The sequence below is a fragment of the Hetaerina americana genome, unplaced genomic scaffold, assembly GCF_022747635.1.
Source record: "Hetaerina americana unplaced genomic scaffold, ioHetAmer1.1.p SCAF_5, whole genome shotgun sequence".
NCBI classification, from domain to species: Eukaryota; Metazoa; Arthropoda; class Insecta; order Odonata; family Calopterygidae; genus Hetaerina; species Hetaerina americana.
In genome coordinates, this window is record NW_027287095.1 from 86243289 (window position 1) to 86259132 (window position 15844).

The 15844-nt window shown below is 34.9% G+C and overlaps 1 protein-coding gene across 2 annotated transcripts; it reads right to left on the reverse strand.

Annotated features, from left to right (window-relative positions):
* Positions 1 to 295: 295 nt before the first annotated feature.
* On the reverse strand, positions 296 to 15796 carry LOC139693782 (outer dynein arm-docking complex subunit 1-like). Of its 2 annotated transcripts, XR_011702072.1 has the most exons (13): positions 15468 to 15796; positions 15206 to 15357; positions 14908 to 15076; positions 14669 to 14812; positions 12387 to 12568; positions 10196 to 10383; positions 9286 to 9455; positions 8869 to 8979; positions 8446 to 8593; positions 6927 to 7176; positions 2347 to 2545; positions 873 to 925; positions 296 to 717 (listed from the first exon to the last, which is right to left on the reverse strand). XR_011702072.1 is itself a non-coding variant. In XM_071592055.1 (12 exons), exons 1-11 carry the CDS (start codon positions 15471 to 15473, stop codon positions 2368 to 2370), a joined length of 1698 nt encoding a protein of 565 aa, XP_071448156.1. In that variant the 5' UTR covers positions 15474 to 15796; the 3' UTR covers positions 296 to 717; positions 2347 to 2367. The 2 variants fall into 2 exon arrangements, 1 of the variants encoding a protein (XP_071448156.1); XM_071592055.1 differs by lacking the exon at positions 873 to 925.
* Positions 15797 to 15844: the final 48 nt, after the last annotated feature.

The window sequence follows — 15844 nt, forward strand, 5'->3', positions numbered from 1 at the left end:
ACTTTTCAGTAAAGAGAGATGAAAAATGTTCCCAAAATATTGAACCAATCCATATTTTTTCCCAAAGATGTTTATTCCAGGATATTTTTTATAACTTAATTATTTTCTTGAATTCTTCTAGAAATGTTGCATCATAAGTAGCTAAGCTTCAAAAATTCAAATAAAATGGCAAGGGATGATGACCCATGCATTAAGCTTTGAAACAAAAAAAAAAACACTTGAATGTACATAAATGCAATTGCTAAGAAATAAAACTGCACACATTAAATACTTCATTTTTATTAGATGCCAAACATTACAATTTCATAGCTCACATAATTTCATGGAATGGCATTATCAAATATTTTTATTGTTGATTACAACGTAGGTTTATTGAACTGCAATAAATGAATTGTTCAGCAATACAAATTCACGAATTATCCCTTACGGCATCATTATCCCATTTACACAAAATTACAAGTTATCAGATGAAAGATAAAATTGTTCAACTATGAACTTTTCACTGATTATGCATATTGAGAAGCAGAGACAGTCAAATCAAAATAGGAAGTTGCTTATTGTAAACTTTTCCAAGGAACACAAAGTTGTGAATAAATCACGCAATTTTTTTAGTTTCACTACCTACTGAAGTTATACTCGGCCAAGTATGGTTACTCCCAGAAATGTAGTGCTTTCCTTGTCTAAGTTCATAGCAGACTGAGAGCTGGCATACATATACTGTGAAGTGAATGATAATAATTACAATTAATTAAATGAAATAAGTCATGAAGTCATGCAGGAAGTGCATCCGTATTAATTACAGCTAAAAACATAATTTTTTGCACATGTAAAAATTAACAAAATTGCAAATCTACATGTCGATTTACTCTTACATTAGCTATGTCCTGTGAAGTTATTCAAAACTTGCCCTGGGCTGTACAGCAATCTGAAATAAATCTTTGACATTTTTGTCACATTTCAATGACGAACCTAGAAAGTTGCTTCCTTTTAATTGTACTCATTCAAAGATGCATTTTAAGTCAATTATTGATTGCTACAATTGGAGAGAAATGATAACATGAATAATAAGTAATGGTGGGCCCATTAGAATGGTGGAAATATTTTAGTACTCAATCATTTTTATAAAGTGAAGAAGTTAACTCCTGAAACTTATTCAAATTGCTACTGTATAAAAAAATTCAATGAGTTATTCTTACGATAAAATATAATGACTTTAAATGAATTAGTTCAGGTATCCCAAGGGATAAACCAAGCATTTGGGAGTATAGACAATACAAAGGTAGGGATGCGCAAAATAGGGTCAAACATCTTAGGGTTAAATGAAATTAAATGGCTCAACGTGGGAGACTTAAGGAGCAGAAGCTACAAGATCATTCACACCAACTCCATTAACGGTAATACCAGAGAGGTCATAATATCATGAAAAAGTGCAGCAAGGAGAGTGAAATTCTTCCTAGAATACAGCAAAAGGAAGTGGTGAAGATGGCAACTACACCCACAGATACTGTAGCCGTACAAGTTTACATGCAAATATGTTTACATACATGAGGATGCAATAGAAGAGGTGTATGATGTTAACTGTGAAATAATAAAAAATGATTAAGGGAAAAAAAATGATTTTACTTAGAGACTGGAATGCAGTTGCTGGAGGTCATGAAGTAAAAATATTAACTGTCAAATAAGGTTTATTCTGGACGCATTGACTTTGTTAAATTCCATCTTAATGTGTAAGTAAACTAAGTAACTACTAAGTAAAATTTCACAGTTTATTTAAACTATACAAATCGTAAACACAGTATTCAACCCGAAGGTCGGTTTGGTAGGGGATGGTAGAGATCACCCAGTACTAAGCCCTATACGGCGTGTGAAAATTCACACATCAGGGTAGGGGGGCCAGTTCCTTTCCCTGTGCCGTTATGGTTTCCCAGGATGATCTGGAACCTCAAAAATCACACAGCTTGGTTTGAGCTGATGGTGCCCAGAGTGGCTTGCCCAGGAATCGAACCCAGGCCCTCCAGTCAGCAGCCCAACTCTACCCCTGGACTACCATGACCCATGTTTATGTAAGAATAACACAAATTTCAACATTGAAACTTGAAGATGTTTGAACATGACAACATAAGTCATGCTTCTAAATAAATTGTGAAATATTACTGAGGTATTTGTTTTATCTTTCCACATTACATCTATTATGCTGGATGGGATATGAATCACTGTGTAAAACAAAGTAATTATGTAAAGTCTGTGCACTCACTCTGAGATGGTGAACATGCATCAATGCCCATGTAAATACGTATTTATTTATTTGCAAACTATATAAAAATCATGTTGTAAGTGCCAACTTACTAAGTCTTTCTAAAAAAATATTCATCTTTGGAACATCCTCCGAAGGTGTGGAGCTCTACATGATGCTTCATTATGAAGTTTCTCTTTTGTCCCAGGGCAGTCAATTGTTTTCACCACTCTGTTTTTGGTTTCCCCTTGGTCCAGAGGCTCAGTGATATCTTCTGTGTCTTCTATTGCATCAATTTGCTGCTCCAGACATCTGTGCAAGTAGTTATAGCAGGCATGTATTTTAAATAAAGAGCATACATTAAAACAGATTAACGTAACCATGAGTCAGTTAAAGAAATATCTCTTGGTCACTTCACCCTCTTGACTATCATGACATACACGAATTGTGTGTCCAAGCATCCAGGACAATGCTCACTTTTTATGATGAGCCTCCATTTTATTCAAGAGGGGCAAGAGCAAATTGAGTGAGGGACTGAACAAAATGGCTGTGAGCAAAGATTAATTACTAACCCATTTTATCAGTTTTGAAAAAAAAAGTATCCATTATTAATTTTTGCTTAACATGCGAAAAACATTTGGGATTCAAATGCCTAAGCATGTACCCACATTTTTTATCTGGCATTATCAAATACATATATGCATGTACAAATGTATGTGCAAAATATAGATTGTTAATAAAGCAAAGTTGAGAAACTAAAGAAAAAATGAAAACCAAAGAAAAAATAGCAGGATTGCTCTCTGAAATGCAGTGGAAGATAAAGCTGCCAAAGACAACATACCAACTTGAGAGTATCCCTGGCTGAGTCCTATTTATATAAGACACCTGTGCGGACAAACCAATTATTCTAAGTTTGGACAATCTTTGCTTGAGGCAAGACTTTGTGATATTTAGTCCTGAAATGCCTTTGTGCAGAAAATAATGGCTGTTTCATTGAACAGCTCACTGCTTCAGAATGTAGAACAACAGATATCACTGCATGCATTAAAAACCACTGTAATAATTTTTACGGTAAGTGATGTTGGGGAAAAAGGTATTTTTTTTAGCTATCTGGATGCTTCCGGCAGTTTATGTGGCCCTTGAGATTCGAATAAGTCTCAGGCCAGCTTTTCATCAGGTTTCCCAGGGGTCAAACCAACAAAGTTGAGCCAACACCCATTTCTGAGGCAGGACCTGAACCTGCAAACTTTCTTTTTACCCTCATAATGAAGGAATTCCACAAAGTTAAACTTGAAACTATCAACTGTTCTGCAAACTTAGGTTTAGCAGTATTACCCTCCTGGTTAAAAATACTCATAACAGTCCATTGTTTCAATGTGCTCCTTCACCCTTATCTCTCTAGGCCTCTCACCATCCCCTCCCAAGGACTATGTCCACAATACAATAGAAGGGCTTGTGTGTTCCAATTGTGTGTCACCCTTAGGGTGAAGGAAGGGGCCAGGCAAAAGGGAGCCCACCCAGTACCTGTTCATGAGTATGACGGCTGCAAAGACATCTGATTCCAATTCAAGTGATGCAAGTAATTGTCATAGGTTGAAAAATACTATTTTAGGAGACAATGAGAAACCTTGAATAACTTCTCCATGATAATATGGTTGGAATGAAACAGCTCGTGAATCCTAATAACTACATAACTTAGCCAATTATGGGCAGGTAGGGGTGCTGTACCCAACAGTGGAAAATAAGACTGAGATGAGGACCATAGGTATTAGGATTAAGTCTGGGAATATTAGGATGATGCTAAGGACTGGGAAGTTACAAACGTCCATGAGAGATATGGGGAAATGAAGTATAGTTCTGTTAGGTTTATCTGAGATGAGGTGTATAAACAGTGGATATTACTGTAGCAATGGCTGGAGAGCAATGTGTAGTAGGGAAGGGAGAGTCAAGGTGGAGTAGTCATGGTAGTGAATAGGAAACCTGGAAGAAGGGTAATGAATAGAGAGCAGGTGAGTAATATAATTTTATAGGCAGAGATTAAGGCAGTAAAGAAAGAAAAAGTATTACACTGAAAGAAGCAGGAGGAATTAATAATATCCGCTAAAAAGATTAATTTTTCAGAAAAATAAAAAAAAATTGAGTAGTTTCAGGCGTGAGGTGGTGGAATTTGAACATAATAAAGAAAAGATAGTAAACATTTTTCCCAAGATAAGTTTTATCATGCTGTATTATTAGTATTGTCTGAAGGGCCTGAAGATGATGTAATACATCGAAACCTGGTCATACTATTTAACGTATCTAGTGGAAAATTCTTACTATCTTTTCTTTATTAAATAGAAAAAGAGATTATGAACTTATATATAACATTCATGTGACAGGAATTTGACTAAAAGATTTCATTCGATCAATTTTGATCCTCATACCATAAAAGAGTAAATAGGCATTATGTGAAGCCTATAGGTCCACAAATAAAATGTTACATTCACTAAAGGTGGGATGGAGATTCATTGCGTAGTAGTGAAAAAATGGGTTAAGACCTGTTTAGCTTTGTAAAGGAGAAGGGAAAATGTCTACCAATCATGTAATGAGAACATTACAAGAAAGAAATAGAGAATATAATCAGGATGTCTTTGTGTGCTTCGTGGATTTTAAGAAGGCATTAGACAAAGTAGAGTGCATAATGCTAATAGAAATATAGTGGAATATAGGAGTGTGCTGGTTGGATGGGTGATGCAGTTAAAAACTGCACATGAATCAAATGGCCAAAGTAAGGGACGTGGAGGGGGAATTGGGATGCCCAGTGAAAGACAGAAAGGGGAGTAAGACCAGATGGTTCGATATTGATGGTGCTTGTAACTTAAATGCCGAGGTAATGTTAAGCATGCTGAATAAAGAGAAAATATGAGTATCTTATCCACAAAAAATACATAACATTTCCTCTGTTTTAAGACGATTGAGTAGTACCAGAGATAAGATTCCTCACTTAATGGTACATTACACAATGCTAATAATGCTGAAACCAGCCAATATTATCATTTTACTTTAATAACATTTCATATTTGACCACAACATATAATTTTTTCCATATTAAATGAAATGCACTCCTACTGCTCAAACTGGATAACTGCCAAAAAAGACAAATGAAAATAACCTAAATCCAAAGCTTGTGTAAATTTCCATTTGCAAGCAAAATATTTTTGTGCACCAAATTATGCAAAACGTACTATGAGGCTTGTATTTTGATGAGCTCTATTAGACTATCTATGGGAAAAATCTTATCATCATAGTTACCTCCGTCAATTCTAGATGTCCAACAATAATGCAAGATGTGAAATGAAAGCATATTTAGTTTAAGATGGATGAAAATCATTGAGAATTTAATGCAAAATAATAAATCATATATGCATGAATATTCATAACTTTAATTTGGTTCCAAAACTAAATGAAATCCTCATTGATCTCTCTTCAAAATAACACTTCCATCGAGAAATTGAAGACTACTTGTATAATCAATTATTAATTGATAATATGAGGGGTTAATCAAAAGTAACCGGAATAGTGCTGCGGTTGGCAGAGCTTGTTTGTTACATATATCTTCCGATGGGTGAGCATAGCGCAACTCGTTACGAGTTCTAAGAAGCACTTTTGTCATCTGGGAAGGTCAAGGTCAGTCACAACAATTCGTTTCGTAAAAGCAGTTTTACTTGCTCCTTGCTTTTTTCGTCATGGCGGATTTAAGTGAACAGCATGCTGCTATGAAATTAAGCTTCCTGCTAGGGGAAAAACGCTGCAGAAACTGTTCTGATGTTAAACACAGTTTACGAGGATTGTGCTATGAATAAAACTCAAGTGTTCCACCAATGGTTTTCCATTTCAAAGAAGATGAAAAATCACTTCATGACAAACTTCATTCAGGACAAATTCAACAAATCGTCTGTTAAGTGAATGTTACAGATTTCATTTCTGTAACCAATAGAGATACATTAGAGGTTACGCTTAAGGTGGGCCTTGGCACGTCAGATACATTTATCTAATCATCAGATGAATTTTCATCCTTATGATCTCTAGGGTCTTGAGAATACTTTATATTATTTTATACAGGTATAATGTTTCAGGTGTCTATAAGGCCATTATACCTGTAGTTGCCTTCATATACTGGTGGACATATTGAAAATTAGATTTGAAAGTTAGTACATGGATGATGTAAGGACTTTCAGATCAAGTTAATCACAATTTGTCTCTAATGATCGATTCATCACTAACACATTTCTTCGGATGACATATTTGATTCTGTCAGTCATACAAGCAAAGAATTTACAATTTCTTCACTTACGGCTAAATATTGGCAGTCTTGCTGTATCATTAACCATTAGATTTGTAATCACCTTTTACATTGATACACATAAAGTAAATATGTTACAGATAGATGAATGCTAATGTAAAATAAGCCAGACCTATTAGAATAGGTCCAAAAACTAGGCCTCACAGAAAGTCCTTATAAAATTTACTGAGGTATCATTTTAAGGAGTGAGTCTGACAAAACGGAGCCCCTGCCACTTCAGCTGAGTTAATGGTTTCAACATATATGTCAATGCAATATAATAATAAAGAGGGAGTGATGGAGAGCCAGCCACAATTCGTAATTCCAACTCATTTCATTACACCTGGACAAAGGTAAAACAAAACAACTTACAGTGAGCAAGGCACTTCAGTGACCAACTCCGACATGTTAGGAGGATTCTGTTTACTGAAGTCTTCCATTCTCATGTAAATTTCTGGAGGACCCTCATCCTCTTCATCCAAATCATCCTCTTTCATCTCCTCAGTATCAGGAGATGTCTTTCTCTCCAAGTAATAGACAACGTTGTTCAAGTCTATGCATCTCTTTTCAATGATTCCAAGATATAGCATCACATTATGAGTGGTCACATGCGTGTTATCTCCTGAAATGAAGGAAATAAATGGGTTAAACAGTGAACTTCATTTACAATCCTGAAATATATAATTACATGATCAATTTTTCTTGTCCCATTCATTATTATGTGTGACACAGGATTAATGATATGAGCTTACCGAACAAATACATTGAAATTCAGCTTTAACACACCCTAATTTAGAGTACTAAACATGGCTATTTCATTCACTGAATGAAAGGAGCTACATACTTGTATTTTCTTTGAGATTGATACTACCAGAACTACTGATGTGTGATAGGCAAAGCGAATTTGGAAAGTATTTCATGTTCAAATGTATACAGTAGTGAATTTGATGATTTAAGGCTTTACTTTGTGAAAATTCATGATCATTGAATAATTAAACTTAGCATTTTTTCACAAAAACTTTATTACACTACTGCCAGAAGGTGACATCGGTAGTAATATAATGCAGTTTCTGTGAAAAATACAGTTTAATTATTCAGTGTGTGCAGTAGTCTCCAGGAAAATAAAACAATAATCAATGGTTTCACTCTAATTAAAGTCATTCTAATGCAACAATGTCAGAGTGTAAAAATCATTTGCCTTGACTGGGATTCGACCCCAGATCCCTCAGTATCCGGTCGAGAGCTTTAGCTAGTTTAGCAATCAAGGCGTCCTCCTAAACTCTGACTGGACACTGAGGGATCTGGGCTCGAATCCCAGTCAAAGCGAATGATTTTTACCCTCTGAAATTGTTGCATTGAAATACACATTAGCGATGACTCCGTTAAATGTTACTTTTGCGGTATCTCCCGCAGTTTCTTTGGTAATGTCATTCTGACTTTTTAAGTTTTTAAATATATTTCTCTTGCCTTATTTCTATGATTTTGTATTACCAATACAAGCAAAATAAGAAAGTTTTCCCTTAGATTCTTTAATGGGAATTGCACATCTCAGTGAGAATATCACATGATTTTCTCGTCTCCTTTTTCTTTCTAGTACTGTTGAAAGTAATAGTCACCTTGGCTGCTTATGCCTCTAAGAATAATCAACACAAAAAATTGCATACAATTTTGAGGCAAGGAAACTGCCTTATGTAAATAACGGCTTGAATTTCTGCAAGGAAAAAGCTGTTTATAGTTACTTCAGAGTTGTCAAATGCTCTCTCCTTTAATGCCATATGCTTTCATGAGACCCTCTGATAATACAGGCATTTTATAAATCGTAAATGTGGAACCTTTGGAAGCTTTTTTACGCAAGGCAGTCACATACCCATATTAAAATATGAGCACTCACCCAACAACTCCAAAATAGGAGTATTGTCACAGTGTGTAATGTTGAACAGAGCTTCTATTCCTTCAAGAAGGTTGTCCAGAATACTTTGACAGTTCTGCAACTTTCTCTCAGCTGCTTTAGTTTCATCAACGCATTTCTTCCATTCATCCTGCTCATTTAAAGGAAATACAAAATTGACATTTATGAAAAACGGGCACTCACTTCTCATTTTTCAATAATTAAGATTAACAAAAGTTCATCTTTTACAACCCTACATGCACATGGTATTCCAAGTATTATAAAATAACCATTTTTTGTCTAGTTCATGGGTAAAAACATTCATTACTTCGAGTGCAATGGTAATAGACTTGCGACATGCATCCACATGAATTTTCCATCACAGGAGACATAAATTTATGGGAGTTTGGATCTGACAAAACCCACCTGAAGCTCACTAAGCGTCTCCTCTTGCTGCAATTCCCTCCGTTCATCGGCACCTTTTTGCTCCTCTATTTTGAGTCTCAACTCCACTACTTGTTCTTTTAAGACTTCCAGCTGATGTGAAAGAGAGTTAAAAAAGAAAACATATAATTCCATGGAAAATAGACACATAAAATATCAAATGCATGGTAATCCCTTGCCAGCTTTGACTTTGAGCTAATGCAATGCCGAATTTCTATTGATTTTTAAATATACAATTTGTTCAGATATACCAGCCACCCCTTAGTCATCAAATCTCTACAGTTACACTGCTCATTCTAGCTAGCACTTGTCTCTGGTGTCTTTATGCTCACAAATAAGCAAGGGAATACCATACACAAAGCCAAATGCACAGATGCAGCATCCATTTCATGATCATACTTCACTGTTCAACTCATTTATGTAGTTGAAAAGGGCAAAATTTTCTTCTTCCTGCTTGACAAACTGAGCTGCAAGCTTGTCGATGTCACTTTCTCCACAAAACTCTTTAATTTGCTCAAGAAGTGACTGGTAGGTGTTGATCATTTTCTCCATCGTTTCTTTTTGGCTAACTGTTTTGAAAAATTTAACAAATTTTTTATTAGGTGTTATACTACATATTAAAAGCACAGCTTACAACATTATTGCCAACACAGATATTAAGCTTTGAAGCTGCATTCCTTTTACATTTCAGTATGTTTCAGAGTCTCTGATAGCCGCAAAAAGCTCTAAAAAACCAATTTTGACAAAAGATAATATGCCATCATATTTAAAGCTGACTCTTGTCATGAAACTGATAGATTAAAAACTTTTCCTAATTTAGGTGACCAATTAAGTCAGCTGCATTATTTGTTTTCATTAACACCAGACTAAGCTCATAATGGACCAATTAAACTGATGAAGATGCTCACATGCAATTTATTTTCATTATATACGTATTTCTTCAGTGGGAAAGTTTTCAGGCTCTTTTACAAAAGTTCTGATGTAAGAAATATTTATTTCTAAAGGGAATTGGTTGCAAAAAAAAAATAGATTCCAGCAAATTACTTGTAGTCTCTAGGCTAAGGGTTAGAGTCAAAATGTCAGATGCATCGCCATTTTATCTTTCTCATTTACCCTATCAAGAGATTATAAATCTATTAAGGATGAGAGCAAGAGAGAATCACAAGTGACCTTAAACAGAACATGAGCACCCTCATTCGCCAATTCAATGAAAGCAGCCTTCAATGAAAGGCCAGATGGCTACACTTCTCTGAATGCATGGTATTTTAAAGTGCTCAAAAGAAACTGCAACGTTAAAGGAGAAACTCACTCTTTTTCTGAGCCTCCTTTGCCTCCAACTCGGCCATTGTTCTCTTTTGACCCTTTGTAGACAAGAAGTCCTGGAGTTTGGTGTCATGATCATAGCGTCGGTGCAATTCTCGCATCTCCTGGCTGTGCTTCTGCAGTTCATGAGCCCCTCGGATTCGCAAAGCCTGAAGCTTCGCTTGGGCTTCTTCCCTATTAATTCAAAATGAAATGGTAATTGTATACACTATGCATTGCTTCAATGGCATCAGTGATTCATGCGCTAATTGTGTGGAAAAAAAATACCTAGTGATGCCCTCAATTTTAATTTTCCTCCATTTTATCATTTTAATTTATTGGGTTATTTTCTTGACATAGACACCTATTTATTAATATACTATGTGCACATTTATTACATCCTTCTGTTTAATGCATCCAAAGTTAGTGTCTTACAGGGATTAAATATCATAAATTTTGATAACAGAAATTTAAAAATATGCAAAATATTTTGAAACACATTAAGCTGTTTTAGAGAAAAAATAGACATTTATAAAACAATCAAACATGTAAATACTGACCACAGGAAACATAAAGATGATTTTAAAAGATGCACATGTACGTAGTTATATTGATAGGATTTCTGCTCAAATTCCCTATAATTAGTACCATATGAAACTAATTCTGATTCTATTAGAAATTATGCTGCAGATATATACACACCCAAAAATGGTAAATTTAATCCCTAGAATGTCAAAGTGAGAAGTAACTTAAAGGTTCATGCATCACACAGAAACCATACTGAGCCGCATGATTGGTACTTCTGTAATAATTTCACATTCCACAAGCTAAAATACCAAGGGGATCAGGATGGTGCAGTTGCTAATGTACTGGCTTCCCACTAAGAGGGTCCAGGTCCGAATCCTGGAGACGGCAGATATTATTCTGCGGCATCCTGATCCCTACTTGAGGTGCTTTGTGGAGAGCACTTTGAGTGAGTACACGGTCTGTCGGATGGGACTTTAAACTGCGGATCCCTTGGTGCCTTTTGACCAGAGTAGGCTAATGCCAATGCTTGGTGTCCCTTCCCATCCATCCCTAATGGCGCAAATAACCTTAGCTGTCAGTCGCCTCCCCTAGAACTACTACTATTAAAATACCAACCACTAGTCAGATGCATGGAAACAGAGGAAATAATTTGTGCAAATCATGTTCATTACAAAAACACCCACTATACTCCTTTGTCAGAGTGAATGAAGTATTTTTTAGTCCTTACTACACATAAACTCATTCTTGGAAATTGAGGCAATGATGCGACTTTCATTAAATAGAATGATTTACAGCTTAACAACGCAATCATCGCTGGAAATATCTCACATCATAGATTGCATTCTTACTGAACAAGATACAAATCAATGAATTTAGGTTCACCGCAGTGGCAAAAAAAATATGTTATAGACGGGGACAAAAACATCTAAAATTTTCATAATGGAAGAAGTGTTATAACATACCTAAGCAAATTTTAAAATAGCAGGGAATACATTCATCTTATGAAACACCAAATATGTTGTTGGACTTTTGAGCTTTTCAAAAAACTGATCACAAACAAACAGGAAATAATTTTTTAACACTTTCCTTGAAGCTATACACAATTTTTTAGAGTAGCCTGTCAATGTTACCACTATTTGGAGACTTATAAACACAGGAATGGTACATATTTTTGTGAATATCCAGTTGAAATAATTTAATCGTTCAAGTATCTTTGCAATGCATTGATTAGAAAGCAAATGTACACAAAGCAAGATTAAGTGACTTTCAAAAAAGATCAAAAAAACATCACTTTCCACCTTACCAACATAAAGTTTTCAAAATAGTTAACTTCATTTTCAACATTGGCAATTTTACCAAATCACTAAGGCTGTGTTCACAGATACCCAAGGCGTCATAGGTTTATTCAAGCTCATAACCAAATAAGGCTTGTCAATTGTTACAAAAATCAAAGCATATCACCATCATCACACAACATACTAATGACTTTTTATTTAAATGATTCATGAACTTTCCAGTAGATTGACCAGAGGTACTCACTGAAGCTATTTGACTATTTACATAAGCAAAGTAATCCAATTTGAAGATAAGTTCCTCAACACATGAGCATCGTATATGCAACAGAAAATTAAAATTTATGAGATGCTGATATTACTGAAAGATACACTGACCTTTGATCATAAGCTTGAGTGGCTTGGTCTATGAGGTCACCCATAATTTTCTTTCCTGTGATTATGCGTCCAATTAATTGCTGATATAGGGCATTGAAGCGGCCTCTTTCCTTAAGTAAGTGGTCTATTTCTTCCCGGAGAGTGGCATTCACTGCTAAGGTTTTATTGAATTTAACACTCACCTGTTAAGAATCACAATCACTTTATGTAACAAGGACAAAAAATGCTACATTTATGGATATGAAATAAAAACATGATATACTTTAATATGTATTAGATAAATACACAATAAGATTATCTTAATGTGCAATGGCTTAAAACATTAGTTGGTGGAAATTCTTTATGATGCGAAGAAAAGAAAACATATTTTATTCATAACACATTTATTTCAATTCAACATATCACCCAGTGGCATATATACTTTTTCACACATTATGTTATCTCACAGAGTTCTTTGAGATATTAATCTTACAAATATCTGTATGTATGTAATATTTAAGTAATTAATAAATATATTGACATTATTTGAATCAATACATTTTAAATTTAACTACATTATTTTTTATTTATGAATTATTATCCCCTAAATGTATAAATGCTGACTTAATTACTCAATTATCTTGACAATAAAACGTTTTTAAGATCTCTGAAATCATGGCTGTAGTTGAAGAGGAGTCCAGGAGATGAGTTGTTGGGTACTCTTAAGGATTGAGTATTTGAGCTATTTACTCATATACCAAACTATTTTGAATCACAGGCATGTGAAAGTTACCTTTATCCATGGTCTAAGAAAACAGTAGATATTCTGAGCGTTTGATGAGTGAATTGATTTGAGTTAACATGCCATTTGTACATTGTAAGGTAAATCAAGTACATATAATAAGTATTTTATTAAATAAGATCTTAATCAGAATATGAACTTTATCTTCAGTAAAATGCCTATTGCGGTGTTTACACCCAATGTTCATTATAATTAAACCCTGTCTCCTGCAGAACTCTATTGCTTTCTCCACCCAGGCATTCTTCGTTTCTTAGCTATAGCTCTAACTCAATACCATCTCACACTGGTCCAGCTTGTTTTCCAATCCCCCATCACTATTGAATATTTACTTTCGAGAACCAGGGAGACTTTGAGTCGTGGAAAAGTCAAGGGCAAAAGTGTGTTGACTCTCAAGGGATGTACTTTGAATAATTTTGAGGCATTGTAGCAGTATCTGAAATAAATCTATTTTTCCTAAACTTTTCCCCATACATAATTACACATATTTGTGGGTCATGGCAGTCCAGGGGTGAAGCATTAGACTACTGATCGGAGGGCCCAGGTTCGATTCCTGGGCACCTGCAGCTCCACCCAAGCTATGTGATTTTTTGGGAACCAGATCTTAATGGGAAACCATAACCGGCACAGGGAAAGGAACCGGCCCCCCGACCCTGATGCGTGGATTTCACACGCTATTGAGCTTAGTACTGGATGAACACTACCATCACCTACCAAACCGACCTCCGGGTTGATTACTGTGTTTATGGTTTATACATACCATTTGGACGGCATACTAGAACAAAAAATTATATAGATAACATGTAAAAGGACACAATTTTGATTGTTTGAGCTTTCTGCCTTCTTCTGGTCAGACTGGAAGCTCTTAGACGAGGACTTGTGTTTCATTCCAATGGTTTTATATTTGTTTAAATGTTTTCATAAAATATAATGAGATGACTTAAAAAACCTAATGTTTACAATATAATAGAAATGTTAGGTAAAATTGCTGTGTGTAAAAGAGAAATAATAATTCCATCTCTGTAATAATGCATACAAAGAGCTGCCATTTTATTATTTTTTATAATTCTATTCATACCTTTCTCTTAGCACTTAGTATTAAATGTAATATAAATGTATGCTTTGTGAGCCTCATGGGCTCTGGCAATCAGGGACAATCAAGTTATTGCACATGGTTTTAATTTCTAATGTTTTCATGAGAGTGAACCAAAGGCAAACACGAGGGTCTCCATAGATGGTAACACTTCCAGTTATGACAATGAATATGAATATGGTTTAATCAATTCTCTGCAACTATTGCAATATAGTGACTAATGCTAGAGCTGATTTATGTCTGTCAATATGTAAGAAAAATTTTTCAACTCCACAAAAATTAAAATATATTATTTAAAACTCATCTTCAAATAAATTTCACCTCCATGCTTTATAAAAAATTTCACTGAATGGATTCATCTTACATGTTAAAAGTAATTAATCATCACTTTAAATACACAGAATAACTTACATTATCTAACCTGTTTTCCAACATTTTGATAGTTTTTTGAGATGCCATTTGTCTTGCTTGATATGTATGATCACTGACATCTTTCCTTTTTAAGGCTGCAACTTCTTTTTGAACTTTCCTGATCTCATACTCAATTTCAGATATCTGAAAATCAGAATTATCTAAGAACAGGAATTCTGAATTTAACGGACGGCACTCAATTTTTCATGCAGTTCTAATTAAACATTTTGTCATTTCACCTGAGTTTTTTCATTTTTTATATCAGATTCATATTTTTCATGAAGTTCAAACAATTGGCTCAATGTTTCTGTGGTCTGATGGTCGACATGTTTGTTCCAAGGAGAGTTAGCGATTTTGATATTCAAAGATAGCTCCCTTTTTTCTTCTTCTAATACCTCTATCATTTTTCTAGAAAAAAAGATGGATTATTACCTCGGTCCCTGGAAAGGATATCTTTAATGTCATAAAATGACAACAAATGGATGTTGAATAATAATTGTGTCAACATGGATATTTCAATTCAATGGAAGCTGGTACTTTTGCTTGCCCAAGACAAATTTCATTTCTTCTGAATACGCTGCCCGGTCTCCCTCCATGATACGATATTGTCGTTGGAGCCGGGCAAGTTCAGCCTCAGCCATTTGATCCATTTCGAGCTCATCTTGAGCTGGTGGCTTTCTATTTAAACCCTTAAAATTAAAGTCAAGTTATACGTCACAAAGAGGTACATAGAATTGGGCAGAAATATGTGGAAGTTGGACAGAAAGAAAACTAAAAGATGATTATATTTTCAACTTACAGCCATGACTTTTTCTATTCCTTAATGAGAACTCAAGTTATTTACAAGAAGAACAATCGATATCCCAATGGAATATTCTCTGCCATCCTATATTATCCTCCATCGCTGTAAACTGTTGTCATGGTTACGCTGGCTACCATGGCTAGCAGAATATCCGAAGGATCATGATTATTGACTCAACACAGGCCTTCGGTAATGAAAAAAGAATTTTCAAAAAGCATTATTAATTGTTTTTACTAGGTACTTTATCCGATCAGCTGCTACCACGTACGTGTGATTAATACGGAAACGTAATATATATTTTCTGTAACTTTCTAGAATGTTTTCAAAATAAGTGATCCTAAAACAGTTGAACATCGAAACATAGTAACAATTTC

Bases quoted from the DNA above. Each gene is read 5' to 3' on its own strand.
- LOC139693782 (XM_071592055.1), bottom strand. The intron at 10,384-12,386 runs GTCAGTGTATCT...TTGAATTAATAG, and splicing joins ACTCAAGCTTATGATCAAAG to GGAAGAAGCCCAAGCGAAGC. The intron at 2,546-6,926 runs GTAAGTTGTTTT...CTACTTGCACAG, and splicing joins ACTGAAGTGCCTTGCTCACT to ATGTCTGGAGCAGCAAATTG.